This window comes from Stylophora pistillata, chromosome 11, assembly GCF_964205215.1.
Source record: "Stylophora pistillata chromosome 11, jaStyPist1.2, whole genome shotgun sequence".
Classification (NCBI taxonomy): domain Eukaryota; kingdom Metazoa; phylum Cnidaria; class Anthozoa; order Scleractinia; family Pocilloporidae; genus Stylophora; species Stylophora pistillata.
Window position 1 is genome coordinate 14,675,801 of NC_142529.1, and position 21,933 is coordinate 14,697,733.

A 21,933-nucleotide genomic window follows, 5' to 3' on the forward strand; every position below is an offset into this window, starting at 1 on the left:
TGGATGTCTCTTTACCTGTTTAGTTACCAGAGCTGTGCACCTTGAGGTGGCTAAGTCGTTGGAGACTGACTCATTTATCAATGCGCTGAAAAGACTTATTGCAAGACGTGGGCCACCATCAGACATTTATTCTGACAATGGTACTAACTTTGTCGAAGCCGATCGAGAGCTCAAGCGAAGTCTAGAAGAGTGGAACCAGTCTCAGATCTCAGATTACCTGTCTCAGAAGGATATTCAGAGGCACTTTAATCCTCCTGCTTCCCCCCACTTTGGTGGGATTTGGGAACGCTTGGTTCAGTCCTGTAAAAAAGCCCTCAAAGTGGTGCTTCATGGTAGGTAGTTACAGATGAAGTTTTGGAAACTGCGTTTGCGGAAACAGAAGCTCTGGTAAGCAGTAGACCTCTTACTGAGGCGAGCAGTGACAGTGGATTTGAAGCAATTACTCCGAATCATTTCCTTATTTCTCGTGCTAATCCAGTGCTGCCCTGTGGTGTATTTTCGGACAAGGAAATATCAAGCAAGAAACGTTGGAGACAAGTACAAGTTATGGTTGATCAGGTTTGGCGCCGATGGCTGAAAGAGTATTTACCTACCCTAACTGAAAGGAAAAGGTGGAATTTGCCATCGTACAACCTCGGTGTTGGTGATTTGGTCTTGGTCGTGGACGAGAAAACCCAAAGAGGAGACTGGCCCCTTGCTCGCGTCACAAAGATCTTTCCTGGGAAGGATGACACAGTCCGTGTTTGTGAAGTGAAGACAAAGTATGGTCTGTATAAGGAGCCTGTCGCGAAGTTAGCATTGTTGGAGGAGTGTCCACCGTAAAGGATTACGTGAACACTGGCGGGAGAATGTCGCGACTATAACTACATTGTTTTAGTTCAATTTGTACGCTTTACGTACCTACGATTGACATCAGGTGATAATGACGTAATTCGAGACCTCGTGTTGTTGTTCTTTGGCTTTGGTTTTGGTTTTGGTCGCCATTTTTGTTTAATGTAAAGATTTGTTTGGAATCAAAATACAGTTCTCAAACATCAAAGAGTGTTTGGTCAGTGGTATGATCACTTTAGGTGACAATAACAGTAAAGGTCAACAAGTGTGGTTAAAATTTGATCCAAGAGTGATGTGGACATTTTGAACGGTGCAGTTGTTAAAGTGCACCTAAACCCAAAAATTTTTTTTCGCTTAACGAAATAAGCGTAGTTTTTGGAATATTTCTTTGCAAAAATTTTTTTATTTGCTCAAATCTTCAATTTTCTGCGCCCGGTCAAAATACGCAAAATCGGCCGCCATCTTGCCCCACGACCGAGTTTAAAGAGGAATGGCTCTAGCGGGTAATGTGACGTCAAATCGAGAACTCGAAAGTCTGCATTTCACACATTTTCACTTGTTTGGGAAGGTTGTAGTCGATATTGTCCGAAAATATGCCGACTAAGTGTGTTGTAGAAGGAGGTAGCAACGTGCGAAATTTGCAAGAGAGTATCGCGTTTCATACATTCCTCATACAACACACCTTGTCGGCATATTTCAGACAATATCGACAACAACCTTCCCAAACAAGAAAATTAAAGATTGGAGCAAATTAAAAAGAATTTTCGCACAGAAATACTCCAAAAAAATAACTTATTTCGTTAAGCGTAAAAAAATGTTTGGGTTTAGGTGCACTTTAAAGAAAGATCCGAAGCCGCTTGTGGTTTTCTCAGTTGCAGTGGACACAACGAGGCCGTTTTCCTGCACTTCTTTCTGTATGTTTATGGCGGTGACAGTGGCTAGAGATTCGGATCTGTCTGAGGTCGAGCTTTTCGAAAGGACTTCGCTGCAGGTGCGGAGTTGTGATGTCGAGGGCTGCGCGTTGTAATGTAAAAGACTCTGTTCGCTACGGTGACCAGATTGCCATTATGTGGCGGTTCTCTACACCAGTATTCGACCATAAGGTGATTGCGGTGGCTCTGACGCTGTGGTTGGTGTACATTTTGGAGAGTTTTGCTTTCTCACAGATGCTTTTCATCATCCCGTCGAGTTTGTCGCCACCAATTGGTCGGGCGTCGAACCAAACTTTATCGTCATAATTCCACTCAGAATTCTTTCTCGGATACTGATAGAAAGCATTGCACCGAGGATTGAGTTTGGCCATGTAAAACTTCAAAGCTTTGTATCCGTGGTTCTCTTCAGGTGTTTCATACATTCTTGCCAATTTCTCGTTGCTCGATACATCAGTCACTCCCCCGGGATGTTTTTTGTCGCTTCATCATGCGACATTGTGACAAATCTTCTTCCCGACGCATCAACTTCAAACTTGAAGTTCGTTTTCTTCAGCTGCTTCTGACCTTCTCTTCCTCTCCGTCAAAAAAATAAAATAACATGAAACCATACATTGCAGAGGAGGGCGAGTGGATTACTCAGTGCAATGGCTGGCGAGGCTCTCAACTTCATTAAGTCTTCGCTCTCTATGGCTGGCTTGTGGGTGACATTTTCCTTGCCCGGGCGCTTCAAACGGACTATCTGAGCGTTTAACATTTCATTTGATCGTTGAAATCGAGGATCTGAACTCAGTTTGAGCCCTTTGTTTAGGGGTGGTGCATTCAGGTATCTCTCAAAAGATTGCCAGAAACCAAGGAGAGAGGATTTGCTGTAGCATTCCCCGGACTTGTTCTTCGCTTCGGCATAGAACCTGCGCAGGTTTGTGTCCAGTTGTCCTACCGTCATGTTTTCCATTGAAATTTGTATTTGTTTCTTGTTACACCAAGCTAAAATAAAAACAAGTTTTCTTTGAGTTTAAAAAGAAACCATTTAAAAGTTATTTCCGTGAAGGAAAACCAGACAGAAAGACTGTTATTGCTACATCGGTAATTTGATGTAATTAAATGTGATAATCCTTTTGCAAACAATTTTTCCGTGAGTTTTACTATTCCCGAGAACAACTGTAAATATATATTTAACAATTTTAAAACGGAAAAATTTAAGCTTACCTTTGAAGGTTGAAACAGACCAGTTTGTCATTTGTTTGGTTTTACCAGAGTGTCATTCTGTCAAAATTTGTTGCATTTCACCCTCGAACAGTGAAGCGGATCGTGACGGCGCTGATGCCGAGTCTCCTTTTCCGTTGTTTTTCTTTTTCTACGCCACATTTAAGAACTGTAACCCAAGGGAAAAGGTCGGAAAATTGTCTTCGCTTTGGGACTGGTGGGCCGAGTGTCAGTTCGTATACATTATTGTCGCAAAATATATTATTTTTCCCCGCGCTAACAATGGCCGCTCGCACGAAGAAAAAAATTTCTGGCGAAGCGATTTCCTCACGTTATGAGCGTGCACTATCGGGATTTTGAGCACGCTTACGTATAATGAATTGGATTGTGCGACTCTGCTAGCTATGTTCTAATTGAAGTTCATATATTTGAACTGCGGTATTAGATACGTATGATGCACGATCCTCGCAGTAGATAGCGCTATTTATGTAATAGCGAAAATAAGACCTGAAAAAAATCAGGCCTGCACGGGATTCGAACCACTGACCTCTGCGAAACTAGTGCAGCGCTCTACCAATTGAGCTAACAAGCCAACTGGGAGCAGGCCGTTAAGTTGATTCGTAATAAACCCGTGAAAGTGACCATAAGGTTAACTTAACGGCCTGCTCCCAGTTGGCTTGTTAGCTCAATTGGTAGAGCGCTGCACTAGTTTCGCAGAGGTCAGTGGTTCGAATCCCGTACAGGCCTGATCTTTTTCAGGTCTTATTTTCGCTATTACAATAAATAGCGCTATCTACTGCGAGGATCGTGCATCATACGTATCTAATACCGCAGTTCAAATATATGAACTTCATATATTCATCGTATCTGATTTATCACTTTCACGGGTTTATTACGAATCAACTTAACGGCCTGCTCCCAGTTGGCTTGTTAGCTCAATTGGTAGAGCGCTGCACTAGTTTCGCAGAGGTCAGTGGTTCGAGTCCCGTACAGGCCTGATTTTTTTCAGGTCTGATTTTCGCTATTACATAAATAGCGCTATCTACTGCGAGGATCGTGCATCATACGTATGTTCTAATTGCTAGTAACTCATAAAGCCGAGAAAATTGGTTTTCAATTGACCCTACAGCATGAACTAATGGAATATAATTTAACGTCATTTAAATAATGTTTAAAGATTGACCCTAAATATCTCTTTATTCATCCGCTTTGACAAAAAAACAATTATCGGTAGGTTTATCTCGTTTTTCGCTCTTCTCTTGAAAAGTAGAACATTCACAAAATATCAAGTCTTGGTGAATAACTGCAAGAAAAACAGTTGGATTTTCCTATAAAACAATACATAGTGCACATATTTCACACGGCGGCGCGCGTATTATCTCAAAATAAGAGCCTTTTTTACTATTCATTCATTTGTCTGCTGTCCATCAGTCACAATCCACAAAGTTGTGTCGTTGTTTTCTTGTGGTAAGGGAGTGTTTTTGTGTAGGGTAGTAATGAGGTTTTTCTTTTGGGCCTTGCATTGAACAGCATTAAAATTTAATACATAAATTTTATAAGCATTCTCGATATAATAGTGCTCTTCAATTGCTTTTGGCTAAGATTCGTTTCCAGTAGCCTCCTCATGTGGCGCCACATGTGACTGACTTTGTAAACATTAGGAACGTCGGTAGCTTAGCAACGATCTACGGTGGTTCCAAGTCTCCTTCGTCACGTGCTTGATCCCATCTTTACAATGCATACGAATCCCGTTATTTCACAAAAAGGTAGAAACAAAATGACCCTTCAAAGGAATGACGTCATAAGGGTGACATAATTACTCGTAACCCAGTATTATACATCGTGGACCACTAATTCAAAATAGTCAGCAAAGTAAAAGCGAAAAGAAAACAAACAAATCAAAGCTCCCGTGATCAAACCTATGTGGTATCAATACAATTTTGAACCGTTTTAACTTTCTCTGATTCGCATACTGATTAAATCAGTCAGAAAAAAACAATACATCGCACAATCTTTTAATCAACCCCACTGGCGACCGCTGACTCAAACTACTCAGCTAACTAAAAACAAACAAACAAAAAAAAAAACAATTAAATCTCCCTTAATCAAAAATATATGGCATCAATCAAATTTTGAAATGTTCTTACTTTCACAGATTCACATACTGATCAAATCAGTCAGAGAAAAACTGTACAAAAACTAACAATCTTTTGATTAACCACAATGGCGAGGGTTAATATTCTATACCACAACTATGCATAAGAAGGTAACGTGTGAGACAGTGGTGTAAAATGCTAATAAACAAGGAGGCGAAGAACGATGACCGTATAGGGGGTGAAGATGTAGGTGGAATGCTCTTGCTAAGTACAAACGTGTAAATGCTGGAGTAGTCGAAACATAAATACCTACGTGAAATGAAATATCGTTCAGATGAAACTATTATAGAACTTTTTATTGTACAGCATGGGGGTCGCCTAAGTAGATCATGGAACTTTTCCTCAGAAAAAGTACTTGGAGCGATATGATTTTTCAGGCCTTTAGCCTTGGGAAAATAAAAAGTTCTGTTTGGTAAGGTTTTCTTGAGTTTCCAAATGATAAAGAACAACAATGCTTTGGTCTCATAGCCACAGCCGAAATTACTCATCAATAACAAACACCAATGTATTCAGAGGCTTTGCTTTTTATATATATATTTTTTATCATTAACTACCGTTTGCAAAGACAATCTGTCCAGGTATTCTGCTGGTCGCAAGTACCCCATGGTGGTGAGCCCTATTTGGACATTGCCTCTACTTAGTGAATTCCAGGGAGCTTTTTTATATAAAAATTAAGAAAGAAAAAAAAACTATCAAGTTAACTTTGTCTGTGTGACTCAATACAAGCTCCCCGTTCTTTTCCTCTGGCACTCTCATAACAGATTCACACGCTACTTCCTATAATTAATTCTCCAGCTAACAGGTGATGGAGAAGTTTTCAGTTGTAATCAAAAAGTAATCACTACGACCTATTGAGATAAAGGTTATCATTGTCATCAACCAATGATAAGTAAAAACAGGCAACCTTCTTGAAGAGCGGGAAAACGCGAGTGACCGCGTTGGGACTGGTTTCAGTTTTCCATTTGATTGGTTGAGATGGTGTCGCGTGTTGTTTAGAAACCAATCAAAGAGCGAAGTAAACCAAAACTCAATGGAATCCAGGTTCATTGAAGGGCAATCAAATTTCGCGCCACAAAAATTGCCTTATTTTTTTTACTGCGCATAAAACGCTGGGCAGTCGCCTCCCATAATTTGCTTTCGCGCTATAAATCGCCTCCTAGCAAACAACCCAATTGAAATCCTATTGTGACAATGTAACCTTGAGGCGCTTTGAAAAAACTAGACAAAATTTATAAAGCACGCTTTGAGCACCGATTAATAATATTCGGTTCATAACTCTGTTCACATTTTCTTAAAGCAATGAAAAAAAATCACACCTTCGTTAGATGTCATGTGAGAGGTAAGAGACAAAAGGAACAACTGAAAGTGATAACAAACGCGCTCTGCGAAAACCTCGAAAAACTTGCTTTTAGCAGTATTTCATTCTAAAACATTCCTAGATCTCAGTTTTGACAGTTTTTACAACGCGCTTACCACTTAATGAAGGGTACGAAGCCGAAATCAGGAGACGAAGGCGAAAATGAGTTTTTCAAACATTAGTACAACTGATGATATAAATTTGTTCTGTTGTCTCACGACAAAGTCACTGGATGTAAAACGCAACGTTTCGACTGCTTACTGCAAGTCTCCTTCAGGCGATGGGGTCGACTAGGAAAACCATGGTACATGGAAACAATAGCCCGATCGAAATGCACCAATCACAACAGACCACCACGATACATAATGCTGTGCCGCGACCAGTCGACCCCATCGCCTCAAGAAGACCTGCAATAAGCAGTCGAAACGTTGAGTTCTACATCTGGTGACTTTGTCGTGAGACAACAGAACAAATTTATATTATCATCCAGCTACCACGATGAACAACAACCGATTTCATAACATCAGAACAACTCGTTGGTCGTAGAGCTAAACGACGCTCTTTCTCAGAAGTCAGATGACCTGCCTTGGAGGCTTTCAAATTTTTTTTTTTTTTTAACCATTTAGCTGTCATGATAATTTGAATAGGTCTGGATAAAATTTTACACACTCTCGATCCCCAAGAAAGAAGAGAATAAACTATGTTGGAAAACGCAAAGTTAAAACAAATCGCGATCTTTGTGGCTTCAGCCTCCTATGGGGGGGGGGGGGGGGAAGAGGGGGGCGGGTAAAGCCATATATGTTGTCGAGATGAGTGAGTTAGTCAGTGAGTGAGCAAGTGAGTGAGCGAGTGTAACAGTAGAATTTCAATTTTGACCCGACGTTTCCCGTTGCTACTTATTGTTTTTTTTTTTTTTTTGATTATTTTAGTATTTCGACATTCGCACTCAATGCACAGTTGAGTTCTCTCCTTTTGTGATTTCTGGCTTAGGGCCACTAACACATGTTTTCAGTTCTTGCCATAACAATACGGAAGATAGCACAAGACGATAAGCATCTCACAATCATTTCAGGATTGCGCGCGATTTTTTTAAAACAGGGTTTTATTGCAGGAACATCTTAATGGGTTTGACAGGCGCATCTTGAAACCTCAAAGAATATCTTTTTTCTTTGAAGAGAGAGTACTTTACCGATAAAATATAATTTGGTTCATCAACTTAATCGTCATTGTAAATTGACTTCCGTAAAGAGTTTCCAGCTTCGTCAGAATGGGGCCAATTAGCTTGTAGTTAGTACTATAAGGCGCCCTGTGTAATTTCAGAATAGTATGAATACATACTCTAAAAGTGAAAAAGTAGACATGAATTAAAAACTAGTCATCGTCGCACGCCCTACCCTTCAAAAGTCGCTACGTTCAAAAATTATCTGATCAATCGCACTTATTGCAAAAAGATATACATCAGCGAAATAGGAAAACAACTAGGTGACCGATTCTGAGAACACCTTCGCGACGTAGAGAGGAAATGACAAGGACGCATCAAAACCAGTTGCTAGACACTTTAATTTACCTAATCATTCTAAGCAGCATGGGGCAATCTGCGGCCTTTCCTTACATTTAGGTAACTCGGAAAGCCAAAAAATTTTTGAACCAAAGTTTAACTTTCAAACCGGCACTCTTGATCACATAGTTATCAACGAACACTTTTCATTCTACTAATTTATTCCTGTTTTTCTCGTCACCATGTTCCCACCAATAACGTAGCTCCACTTGCTGCATTGAAACCCACACACGACCCACAATTCCTCCATTCGCTCTGAAGAAGGGCTAACGCTCGAAACGTCAGCTTTTTAACTCTTTACGGTGGCCAATTTACAATTTCAACCTAGTTCATATAACCAAATTAGCTCGAAAAACAAACTTATCGAGGATTAAAATTTTAACGACTTTTCTTTCTAACCTATTGTTTCTGACCTTTTTTAAGAGGAAAGTTGTTTCGATGCAAATGCATTCTCTGACTGAGCATTATTTTATCAAAACAGTGATCAGTTGTTTTCTTGTCGGAATTCGACAGGTGGCTTTTGAAAATTAACAAAAGCTTTGTCTTTTGTTATTAATAAGTGGAAATTTTATCAAAAAACAGTGATCAATTGTTTTCTTGTCGGAATTCGACAAGTGGCTTTTGAAAATTAACAAAAGCTTTGCCCTTTTGTTATTAAAAAATGGAAAAGAGGTGCGAGTAGAACCAATTTCGTTCAACTGTAGTATCACACGAAATGAAAATGCTATCTGAACTATCACTTGAAATCAATGAGAGGAACATACTGCTCTCTTATCTAAACGTCTGTAAGGAAAATTATTTGAAAATCTTGTGAAAAAATAGTAAAAATTCACTCAAAAACAGAAAATGTTGTGACTGAGACAAAAGGTTGGCCATTATTTTAAAACGAAAAGCCAAAACATAAATTCATTAGTTCTTTCCATATGGTAACTGGTTTTTGCACATATACTAATCTACATTTCAGTTGAGGTAGCGTTCAATTTTATCGCGACGGCAAAATGGCTTTCTTCACGTCACAGACAAGGCCGCTACGGCGGAAAACCTCACAACGACGGCAAACGGAAGTAATTCTGGCGGTAACTTCACTTACCGTCCTAGATGTTTGCCGTCGTCGGATCTTAATCTCGCTAATATCTCGCCTCCTAAAAACGCGAACCAACGGGAAGACGGGACCTCCTAGAGTCAATGACAATGGATCAAGATTTTCCCGGGAAAAGTATTGCATAGCAGTCACGTTTTTTTTTCATCTCGCTCCTTTGAAAGTTAAGTAATGGCAAAGTTAGCAGAGGAAAAACCCGCGGCAAAAAGTTAAAGCTGGAGAAACTGCTGAAGAGCAAAACAGCGAATCGACAGACAGCTTAAGGAATACCCTTATCGCTGAAATGAGTTCCCTCGGGAGGGTTTATTTATGCTTTCATACGATTCGAGGCGATTGCCTGTGTTTTGGTATCAAGGCCGGTACTTGCCTAGTGAAAGGAAACTTCGTGTTTAGCCCTATGTACGACAAAGATAGATTTGATTGCGCCTTCTTTGTTCGCAATTTGGATGCCAGCGTGGAGAGCAGTGCCAGGACTGTTTTTCCTGACAAAATGGCGCCATTCCTCTCTTGCTTGGGCCTGGTTTTTATTTTCCTTTGTCCAAGGACTCCTCTCTAATTTTGATTTATGTTCTTTATCCATGAGAAAAGACTCCCCTCTAGCAGAGAACTTCCACGTCTGAATTTTGTCAAGTGCGCACTGTAGACTAAATATGCAAATAACATGAAATTCGAAGTAGTAAGTTCTTACTAAAACATTTCGTGATAAAAACGAGCGATAAAAAATATGAACAACGTTTCGACCCCTCCACGGTCATTTTGAGTCAAGTTAGAGTTCATGAGTAAATTTCTGCATATATACGTTTTCTGAAACTATGGAATGAAGGTAAAACCCAAGTATTTACATATAAACAATAAAGCTAACAACTAATTACAAAGTACAAAAATGAAGTGTAGATAAGCGGTGAAAAGGATGAAAACTAATTAATATGAAGTGTTAAGCAAACAGCTTCGCGCGAATAGAATCGCTCTGTTTGTTCAATTTTGGCTTAAGGTCTCGAATAAAAAACATTTCGAAAATCAAACAATCGAACTTGTTTGAGCATTTCCTCAGGACCCTAAAGTTCTTTGCGATTTCACATGGTTCGATTCCATGTTCTCTTACATGGTTGTCGATTACCGTTTATGTTCCTCCACACGTTGATGTAGGTGTCGGCTTGTAAAGTCGACATAATCTGTATCGCACAGATCACACTTAAAGAGATATGCAACGTTTTGCTGGTTGACAATTGGAGGTTCAAGTTCCTTAGCTTTGAGCTCATCTTTGATCTTGCGGCTTGTAAAGACAGGATGTACTTCGGTTTTTATCTTCCGGCTAAGGTCACAAAGTTGATCGCGTAGTTTGTTTGCTGATCTCTGATCCTTGAAGGATCAGAGATCAGCAAATTAGGATACCCCTGCCACAATTATTGGTTAGGAAACTTTACTTAAATATTACTTTTACATTTAAAAAGCTGATATTTTGGCTATTTCAGCCGCGGGCTCAAACGACCCGAGTCGCTGCTCGCAAATAGTCCGATATTGAAGTGTCGCTCACGGCCAACTGCGAGTAAAGTGACTCGTTTAAGGCTTGTTTGGTATTCCCGGAGCTGTATCGACGTTGGAAAGTGGTTCACAACTGCCGGGAAGAACTTCACAAGCAGTATTCAAGGTCTAACCTTGAATACTGCTCTGACTATGATCCCCATATTCCCGTAAGAACACTGACAAGCTTGAGAGAGTCCAGAGACGCGCCACTAAATTTATTTTGAAAACTAAGGATAGCTATGCAGCTCGTCTTGAGAAGTAAAATTTATTATCGTTGGAAGACAGAAGAGTTTTAATTGACGTCACTTTCTTTTTTAAGGCACTGAAAGGGTTTGCTGACATTGATGTTTCACCTTTTGTGGATTTTTACTCTGGTATAGATTATTATTCCATAAGACATTATGATCATCTAATGTTAAAGAAAAAATATGCAAGGACTAATTCCTTAAATATTCCTATTTCCATCGAATAGTAGATTCTTGGAATATGTTACCTGTTGACATTCGCATTGGAAACTGTACTGGGAATTTTAAATTTAAAGTGAAGGAATTTTTTATGAGTAAATCATGACCTTATTTTTCTTTATTATAACACAGTATCTCATTCGTACTATATGTATTGGGTGATCTGCTATTACATGGGGTCTGGGACTCTTTTTTGCAGATTCTCCTTATGGCATCCTTTTTTGGGGGGGTAAGTAACTGTATCATAACTGCATTTGTGAATTTCTGCCATTAAATTGCAATAAATAAATAAACTGCAGTGAAATAAGCTCAAGCATAAGTTCAATCAATCGATATGCTGTTTCTTTAATGGTGTAACTCGCACTGTGTATGCGTATGTTGTTAGTGTGAACATCCTGGTACTTGTTTTCATCCTCGTGCTAATAATTATCTCGGAAGTGCAAAATAGGCTTCAAGCACGGTACTCAGTTGCAACACAAGCATAAGCATAAACATAACAAGCTAATGCGCAGGTGGGCACAGCTGCAACATAAACACGAGCACAAGGGCTCAGTCGATGTTATGTTAAATAGGGACATGGTTGGTATAAGCAGTATAGTATTGCTGATTGCCTGAAAGTCTTTCGCTTATGTTTATCCTTACGCTTATGCCAACCAAGTCTTAACTAGACAGTATAAGCATAAAAAGAAGGCAACGTTTTGATAATCTTATGCATATATGCTTATCCTTATGTCCGCGCGTTCCATCCAGCGCATAAGCTTTTACATGCCTATCCCTATACTTGCATCGCAAGTAAATACCGTGCTCAATATTGGAACAATAGTTTTATGATAAACAAATCAGCACCCTTTTGAACTTTCTTTCCACAAACCTTTACTGTAAATCTGGAACAGTGATTGCCTTATACTAAATCCTAATCAGGCCATTTTTTCTGCCTTTGAGGCCTAATTTAATTTCACATCATATTCCTCAAAATGTTCATTTACCAGTCTAACGATTCATACCCGAGTATGGAAATCAAACACCCATTTCTATTGACGACACAAATGAGTATAGGTAATCGCATGGAGCCGAGTAAAATTAAGGATTAATATCACGCGTGTTTTCGGAAGTTGCTGAAATTGCCCGAGTCGCGCAGCAACGAGGGCAATTTCTGCAACTTACGAAAACACAGGTGATATTAATCCTTAATTTTACGAGGAACCATGTGATTACTTGTTTATAATATAGGGGGTAAAATGTTTTCTTACATCCTCGGAGACCCAGGGGCTGTGAGTCGATTTCAAGTGAAGGGCAGAAGAGCCCCTGGGGACATCGTCTTACAAGACTAATTCCAAACGGTCGCAGTCGTTCTGGCATCTGATTGGTGCCAGAAGATCTTTGTGTTTTTCTGCCCAATCAGAGTGAAGTGTCCTTTCGTGTGTTTCAACACGCACACATACAACAAGCTCTGTTGCTCGCTATGTTTTTTTGGGCCGTGCGACGAAGCTTTGCCCGAGGTGAAAAGTTTCAGTCTCAGCACACAATGTAAGAGAAATCGATCAGATTGTCCGCGAAATCTTACCGGAAATTATACTGAATACTTTCGCAGGTATCACAAGAGAACGAGTTTAAAAGTTTGCGAGGTTCGTATAAAACATAATGGTTGCAGGCACTGATATGTCGCTTTAAACGTTAGATGAGATGTAAGCTTAAATATTTTTAGATTTTTTGTATAATTTGTTGTGATTGAAACTTTTCCAATCCCGTGAAGCTATTCCGTCGCACGGGCCACGCAGGTATGTCAAGCAACTGGCGCTTACACTTACGTGGCTTTCTGTGCGCGCCAAATTCTAACCGTTGCTTTGTAGTAAAGTCTTTACAATATGGCCAAAGTTTCAGAGAACGTTAAGTACGTAGACGACCTCCAGCAAGCGAATAAAGAAAGCTTAGCTGTGTTTCCGGTTAGCTAATTAAAATCTGAATAAAGACTAATCATAGAGAACATCGTGGAAAGGAGATATGTTTTCGGACAGTTACCGAAGGGGTTTGGAGAAAGTTTAATCTTTCAACTGCTGCGTTGAGTGTTCAAATTCTTGAGCTCGAAAAGCCACGGATTCTCTTCTAGTCCCTTGGTCATTGTCATTTCACCTCTTTTGTCGATTGTTGAAGACCAAGTTAAATACCTTTGACCATTGGGAATCGATGCTGCTTTCATTGAGGAAAACAAAACCAAAGACCAATAAATATTGGATGGAAAGGGCGGGCTTGCTTTATTGTAAATGTCAGCCTAGTACAGGGTTATCTAACCACATCTAATAAACAAAAGTTTCCACGTTTAGCTTTTTTTTTTTTTCAAGGGAAGATTATATTAGATTTTGGCCGGGCGTGCACAAAAAGTTGCGAAAGCGCCAGTTGCTCGACATACCAGCGTGGCCCGTGCGACGAAATAGCTTCACGGGATTGGAAAAGTCTCAGTTACAGCAAATACAAAAAATCTTGAAAGATTTAGGCTTACATCTCATCTAAGGTTTAAAGCGACATATCAATGCCTGCAACCATTATGTTTTATACGAACCTCGCAAACTTTTAAACTCGTTCTCTTGTGATACCTGCGAAAGTATTCAGCATAATTTCCGGTAAGATTTCGCGGACAATCTGATCGATTTCTCTTACATTGTGTGCTGAGACTGAAACTTTTCACTTCGGGCAAAGCTTCGTCGCACGGCCCAAACAAACATAGCGAGCAACAGAGCCTGTTGAATATGTGCGTGTTAAAACACACGAAAGGACTCCAAAGGACACTTCACTATGATTGGGTAGAAAAACACAAAGATTTTCTGGCACCAATCAGATGTTAGAACGACTGCGACCGTTTGGAACTAGTCTTGTAAGACAATGTCCCAAGGGGCTCTTCTGCCCTTAACTTGAAATCGACTCACAGCCCCTGGGTCTCCGAGGATGGTTTTCTTACTGATCTCGCGCAAAACGGGACACCATTGTTACAAAACAAACAGAAATAACCGCCTCCCGGTTAGCTCAATTGGTTAGAGCGCTGGACTGTTGTGCGGGAGGTCGAGGTCGATGGTTCGAGCCCCGGCTGGACCAACACTCAAGGTCTTAAAATAACTGAGGAGAATGCGCTACCTTTCTATCATATCAAGAAATGGATGGACATTCTAGTCTTCTCGGATAAGGACGAATAAACCGTAGGTCCCGTCTCCTGCATCTATTAATTAGGTAATTTGGTTAGGCAGGGGACGTTAAAGAACCCACTCACGAGATTACTGTGATGTGGTCTGGCCTGTTTACTGGGAATTGGGGGGGAGAGGGCATCTTCAAATAAGTTTCCTTCGCTTGTTTGTAAACTGCTGATGCAGTCCGGCCAAAGTCCCCCGAAAAGTGTTGTGATGCGCATTTGATCATATCCACATGTTAATTTGCGCAATATAAATTTATAACTATTATTATTTATTATTATAAATTTCTTTACCTTGTTAGCAGTTGCTAAGCGATTTTCAGCCAATCATTTTCAAGTAATCTTGCCCGGGACAATTACAAAAATTAAGAAAAAATGCCCTCTGTCTTGACCAATCACAATTCAGAAATTTTTCCCCTTATATGATAACATTGGCTTATCCAATTCACAAGTTGGTTCACAGAGCCTTTGATTATCACTTATTACATGAAATTGCCGTGAATATTCCCCTTGGGGCTCGCCAATTTACGAGATTGTGACAATTTCATGATTTAGGCATGGGTCGCACGAGGCAAAGTTTTGCGTGAATGTGGTCACTTTGGTGTAAAAATCTGTCATCGGGGCACATTGCCTAATGCGACCCTAACTTTTCCAGTTCGCAAAAACTTTGAAAACCGGCCAAAACATCAAAGACGTCGTAGTGCTTGGGTGGGGCAGGCAGATTTCGGAAAACACGGGCTAAACAATAGCTATCACTGCGGTAACTGTCATCGCTTGTCGATAAACAGCAAACGACTCGACTGGTTGCGGAACTGACCAGGCATATGGCGCTCGAAGTAATCTTCGCTGACTTCGATTTCCCGCTCTCATCATAGCGGCAGTCAAAACAGTTAAACAGGCGTTAACCCATCTTTCATAGATCATACGAAAGACAAAAAAGTGCTCGTGATTTAATGAATAAGAAGAATAAGCATCACCATGATCGTTATTAACAATGCTTCAACGGGACGCATTTTTTTAACGTTTGTTTTCCTTTTTCAGCTCACTGCTCTCTCCCCATAACACGTCGATAAACGTGTGTCTGGTTTATCAGAGTGTCATACCTGACATTTCTTTCACCTAGAGCGACCATGATAGTTGAAACCAAAAGTTTGCTTTCCGGTTGCGGTTTCAAATTTTCTGTGGTTTTTTTGCCGGCAAAGTTGAAAACTTTGCCCAAGTGCGACCCATACCTAATTAACTTTTATTCGAAAGTACGTTTTCCTAAATAAGTCGAACGCCTTCTGAGATTTTTAAATTTTCTTTTTGAATGAATGAATGAATGAAAAACTTTATTCATGTGTCAATGTATTTAGCTGACGCTAATTGGGGACACAACGTAAGTGAGTAACTAATTAATGACTTATCATTAATTAGTTAGTCACTTACGTTGTGTCCCCAATTAGCGTCAGCTAAATACATTGACACATGAATAAAGTTTTTCATTCAGTTTGGTAAGATCGTTACGCCTAAATAAACTATAGATTATACAACCTAAGAGGTACAAATTACGCATGCGGAGCAATTGTTGCCATTTATCAGTTCGGTAAGATCCTTACGCCTAATATCGAACTTAAACCGAGAAGGGCTACTAATTTCAGTGATGTCTTTTTTCAGTTTGTTCCTTAGAAATGGTCCACGATATCTAAGAGAGTGTTTACCATACAATACAGAATTAAACCTAGGAATATAAAAATTTTGATTTCTAAAATTATATTTACAAGACTTAGGACTAAAAATGTGTAACTTCAATCTAGTCCAATAAAAGAAAAACGATTTTTCGGCCTCTGAAGGTGGGAAGTAACCTTAAGTTGATTTGTTCCTTGTTCGTTTCAGTGTTTTATTTGAACACCTTGTGGGTGTTAAAGACTGCTGCATTTCTCTGTTACGGAATGTGTTATTGATATGATTAACACTTTGGCGGGATTCAAAGCGAAAAACCAAAATGAAATGGGCAAAGACAAAGAAGAGCTCGCTTTCACCAAAGAAAAAAAAGTGGGAGAGAGCTGTTCCATCACTTTCTCTTGCTTTCACTTAATGGTTCATAAAAACAGCTTCTGTAACCTCACACCAAGGTTGAATTGTCTAAGAGTACGTAACAGTTTTAAACTTTTAGCTCTCGAATTTTGAAATGCACTTCCAGAAAACAATAATTAATATTTAAACAAAGTGAGAGCAGCTAATATTTAGAAACGGGAGTGGCTCGGAGAAGGTTTTTGTCTAACGAAACTTTCCACTGATCACCGTTTACACATGATATATATCAATCACAAAATTGTTGTGTTCTTGCTCAACTTAAGGAATAATGCATATTGAGGGTGCTGTCTTGTTATTTTTCAAATTTCATTAAGGTTTGATGAGTTTTCTTTTTAAATTTCTGAGTAATTAAAAGAATACTGTTTTATTTTGTGAGCAACGAATCGGAAGAAGATTTATAAGAAAATCACCGAACCGATACCCATCCCAAAATGCGGATTAATAGAGTTCATAAGGCGTTTTCGTCACCATGGCGCCACATCTCCGCTTGTAAACAATAGGAGCAGGTAACAGAATCACATATTCACATTAGTTGGAGAAACGCTCCAAGGGTAATATTCAGCCATCTTGAAGCTTGGTACCAAGCTTGGTAAAAAGAGAATTTCTTACTTAGCAAAAATATTCTTTGATAAGAATCAAGAATGACTTGTGTATTTCGAGAGCCGGAAAAAAAGACAACTGTTTTTAGTTTGAAGAACAATAAACCCGCGGGGGTCGTTTTCTTTTCTTTGCTTTGACTGCCTTCCACCGATTTTTACGGCTTCATAGCTGTCATTAGGGACCTTAAGCAGTCAGGACGGCAACGCCAAGGAAGACTTCGATTAAAAAATGAATTTCTACTCTTAGTTAGAATTTAAAAAATGGCTGCATGAGCTTACTGTCTCATACGGCGCCACAGCTCAACTTCAGCATGACGTATAGAAGTAACGTTGAGTTCCAAATGGAAATTAAATTAATTTGCCGTAGCGGTTTCGGTTCGCAGACGACGCAAATTTTGGCGATTTCACGTTGTTCTTTTGCATAGGACGGCTGAGAAATGTACAAAAATTTCAAAACGCACGTGCTGAGCTATTGTTCTGCCAATTAGAACTCTTGTTTTTCCACGTCCTCGTTGCCGTCGCCGTCGTGGTTGCTTAAGGTCCCTATTGTCATGGATTTTGTTAGTCCACCCCACGCACTTTTGTTGTTGCGCGGGATCAAAGTGTGCAATCTCAAGCGGGCAAGATGGGCCCATCTTTCCCGCTCTGGTAGCTATTCAGAACACACGATTCGCGAGTAGTGTTTATTACCGCGAGAATCACTCTCCTCTTAACTTAATAACTTATCTCTTTAAAGCAAACGTTTTTTGAGCACCCGTCGCAGAAAAGAGACCTCAAAGAATAGTTGCTAAATGCATTTACGAGATAATCCCTTGATGAACAAAGCTGCTGTTTCATTTGGTCGAAATGAGACTCTGGGGTTTAAGCCTCGCCCCTATTGACAAAGGCCTCTAGCGAATAATTACGACAATTTGGTAATATCGACTAAGTTGGAATTGTAAATTGGCCACCGTAAAGAGTTAAAAAGCTGACGTTTCGAGCGTTAGACCTTCGTCAGAGCGAAACGTCAGCTTTTTAACTCTTTACGGTGACCAATTTACAATTTCAACTGAGTTGATATTACCAAATCACCGTGTTACCCCCACCGACGCAGCACCACAGTTTCTTTAGAAATTTACCCCTTTATTCATTACGGAATTAAGCCCATTCTTTTCAGTCTAATTTCTAAACAAAGTAAAAGGAGCTAACATTTGGAAACTAGAGTGACCCGGAGAATGAGTTCGTCCAACGAACTTTACAATAATCACCGTTTACACACTATATATCTCAATTCAAAATGGCGTTATTGTGTTCTGGTTCAACATAGTTAATGATGCAAATTGGCAGGTGCTGTCTTGTTACTTTTTTAAATTTTACTAAGGGTTGATCAGTTTTCCTTATAGCCCTCCGAGTTAATTAAAAGAACATCCTTTTTGTTTCATGAGCAACGAACCAGAGGAGGAATTCTTAGAAAATCACCGAACCGATGCCCACCTCAAAATGTGATAGAGCTCATTAGGCATTTTCGATGTCATTGCGCCACCTCTCCGAATGCAAACAATAAGAACAGATAATAAAAATAATAAATTCACATTAGTTGAAGAAACACTGTAATGGTTTTTAGTGGGAAATCATCATCAGCACAGTTTGGTTGAAGGCACGAAAAGCTGATCACATCTTGTAAGGTAAGTCTCGTGATCTTCCACCAACAGTTTTTCTCGGACTGAAATGAAATGTCAGCTTTGCTTATCATTTTCCAGTGTGGTCCAAGATATCGGAGACGAGTCTTTTTCCCGTACGTGATTAACTTAATCCGACAAGGCCATTCTTCAGTTTGCTGTACAAAGTCAGTTATCGGGCACTCTCTCTATTGTCTTCTGTTCGAGTTTGTTAAAAAAAAGCCGTTTTAAAAATTTAGGCTATCTCATTCTATTGACAATAGTACTATTACGAGATTGAACGTCTGTCAGTCTTGCTTTCAGGAGCTCACGGTTGGTGCTTTGCCCACACTAATTCCGTCACATTCCAAACAGCAAGCTACATTGTCCATTATTTTCCCTTTAAATGGTGCGCCGAGGCAATCTATTATCGAAAATAAAGGTCTTTGTATACACCTGAGGTTGTTCGAAGAGAAGTTTTTCAAAGTGCATTTGCGTTAATTTTTTTGTACCGACGCCTCGCTGAAGTTTGCATTATCTGCTGAATAGTGCACCAGTGCAATAAAAGACTTCTTTTAAATTAGCATAATGGTACAACTGTTAGACAAGAAACGATTTTTCTTGACTTTCAAAGTAAGAATGATAAATGCAGATCCTCAGATAGCACTGGAGGGAGTTTGAATGTCGAAGGGTTTGCTGTTAAGTGACGAACAAGCACAAATTAAAGCTGTCGCACGGTCGTAACTAATTCAAATTATAATCTCACCCACTTGGCATGAATGGCCGTTTACAATGAAAACCATCCACAGGGATTTGTACCAAAAACACCTAGAATAAAGGGTGTTTCCCAGAAGCTGTAGTGTTGCTGTTTTACCATCACGTCAAAAGAAATTGTGGTGCGAGCTGAGTTAATTAAAAGATTTGCAGTTTGCAAGAAACAAACGAGAAAGTGGCCGTATTGATCTTTCAAAAAATTGGGGTTAAAGAAAAAGCTGCACCCTTCAATGCAAATACACCCTTATGAACTCTTTAATTTGTAATCAGCGACTCGAGAGGAGATTTCAGTGTGTAGAAAAACCGCCGAGCCGTGTAGCACGCAATTCTGCGGCGGAGTATTAAACAGATAAAAAGCGTTCGCATCATGTTTGTGCCATATTGCAGCCCACGGCGAATGGTAAAATGATGATTGAAATACGTGTTCAGCACAAAGTGGAAAGAAATTGCAACAGTTCTTGTTAGTCTCTGACACCTAGCTTACTGGCCGTTGATAAGTATGCAACCTGTTTCATGTATGATTCAGCGACCTTCAAAATTAATTGAAAAGTTCTGGTCTCGGTCGTTCGAAGGTCGGATAACGCTATCCATTGAATAATCCTTTATCCGGTGGATACCATTGTACGTTTTGGTTTCACTTATCCACTGGTCAGCGATTTATCCGTTGAATAGCGTTCTCCGCCCTTTCTACAACTGGGCCCCGACCATTATCGAGATTTAAATTTTTTTCTCAGTACTTTAGTTTCTTTTTTGTCGAAGTCAGATGTGTCGACAAAAGCGTGCTGTATGCATTATTCTTTCCTTCTGATTTTTTGGTTAGATGTTCCATAACATTGAACTTTCGCATTTACAATAGTATGATTTGAAACTCGTGATGAGTTTTCTTATGAAACCATCGTATATTTATCGCTTAAGATTTTGAAAGGCTCATAAACATCACGTCTTCAGTATAGTCGGTAATGCGGTAATGAGGCGTAACTAAGTTCAACTTGGTAGGAGACGCCTATGGTACTTATTAGCGGATTCTAATTAGAGATTTATTTTGGCTCCGCGTTACACTTAAAGGTGTCACACTTTAACGAGCTACTCACTGTTATTATGTTCCAGAGTTTAAGCAGTGGTTGATAATGAAAACGATTTGGGTTTGTATCATCTTAACTTTGGGCCTGTCTTCAGGTAGGAGACATTTAAATGCACATACTTCGTTCCGAACTTTTATCAACAATGCACATTATTTTATTAGTACTGACATTGATGTTGTCCTTGTCCTCGTCATTGTAATTGTCATGGAATATTGTTTGTTTGAACACAGCTTTAAGTTTAATCGTCCGAGTGAGGACATTCTTGGGAAGGAGTGTTATCAGAATTAGTGACAACGGAAGTCATCGTTAGAGTCGATCAAGTGAAGAATTCTGCTATTGTTGTTTAAACGTCATTTATTACTTTCGACAGCGGTCCTTCGGAGGAACACACTCACCAGAACGATCAGACTTCACGATCCTTTTCATAATTTTAAGAGTCGTTATCATCATCATTATCACACCGTTCTACGATCTCTAAACACGATAAATCCCTCCAGGTGTAAAGCAAGGTCAAGCTATTCAGCAACACACGGCAAACGGCAGATTAATCTTGAGCCCAGAAATGAATAACAATACACCTGTCAAAGTGAACAATGCCCATTGCGGAATCAATAGCACTTGTCGATTTAACCACAACTACCACGAATTTTAATCTTTCAGTGCGTCAGCTGTTAAACCTTACCCTTGCGGACCGTATCAAATATTTAGTGATGGGAGCTCTTTCCGAAGCTTTTTGAAACCGTATACACGTTTGTAAGTTTTCGTCAGGGTTCAAAGGAGCTTCGGACAACGTTTTACACTAATGTTCCTAAAATTTGTCATAGAATTTATGCAAGATAACTTCATCTGATGTCTGTCTTGATAGTAAATACAGTTTGCTTTGAAAAGAAAGATTTTATGCGATTTGACTTAACGACAACCGACAATCTGGTCTCAGATAAGATGTCGAAGTTTCTCAAGGGCTTTTCGAGTTGTGGCGTGGCTGAATTGTAGGTAGTGTCAAAAGGCATAGCCTACGAAGATGTAAGGTCTTTATGTTGTTAAACGGTTTGCCTCGATGAGAGGTTTACTTCGGACAGAAATTTGCTACTAAACGGTCTCTTGATGCATCCTCGATTGTTTCTGCGACATGCGAAATGTCGGTATGTATGAGTGTGTTCTTCCCATACGAGTAATCGAAACAATTGAAACAGGACGGTTTTAGCATCCCAAGGAATGTTCGCAAAAGAATTCGAAATCACCTGGGAAATTACATCAGAACAATTAATCAACAATATTTACTGAGCCCGTAGCGAAAAATTATTATTTATTTTTGTTGATATCATGATTATAGTTATTTCACTTGAATTTCTTTCTCTCTTCCAGATTTATCTCAGGCAAAAGGTTTGTTATTTTACATTACTCTTTACATCTATGGATATATTACTAAATCATGCGCGATACATATATCATATCTGGCGAGT

General features: G+C 39.6%; 2 protein-coding genes and 1 pseudogene across 2 annotated transcripts in view; 1 reads left to right on the plus strand and 2 right to left on the minus strand.

Moving 5' to 3' along the window:
* Positions 1–21,933, minus strand: part of LOC111319115 (inactive tyrosine-protein kinase 7) — a 344,836-nt gene that overhangs the window by 248,961 nt on the left and 73,942 nt on the right. The window lies entirely within an intron of this gene.
* The window catches only part of LOC148720188 (matrilin-1-like), a 208,818-nt gene that overhangs the window by 178,814 nt on the left and 8,071 nt on the right, over positions 1–21,933 (plus strand). Inside the window, exons 2-3 of the mRNA XM_088739720.1 lie at positions 20,496–20,564; positions 21,836–21,853. Of these exons, the coding sequence (XP_088595846.1) occupies positions 20,516–20,564; positions 21,836–21,853 (67 nt within the window). The 5' untranslated portion in view covers positions 20,496–20,515. The remainder of the gene's footprint in view (positions 1–20,495; positions 20,565–21,835; positions 21,854–21,933) is intronic.
* LOC148720202 (uncharacterized) lies at positions 1,624–2,706 on the minus strand (annotated as a pseudogene).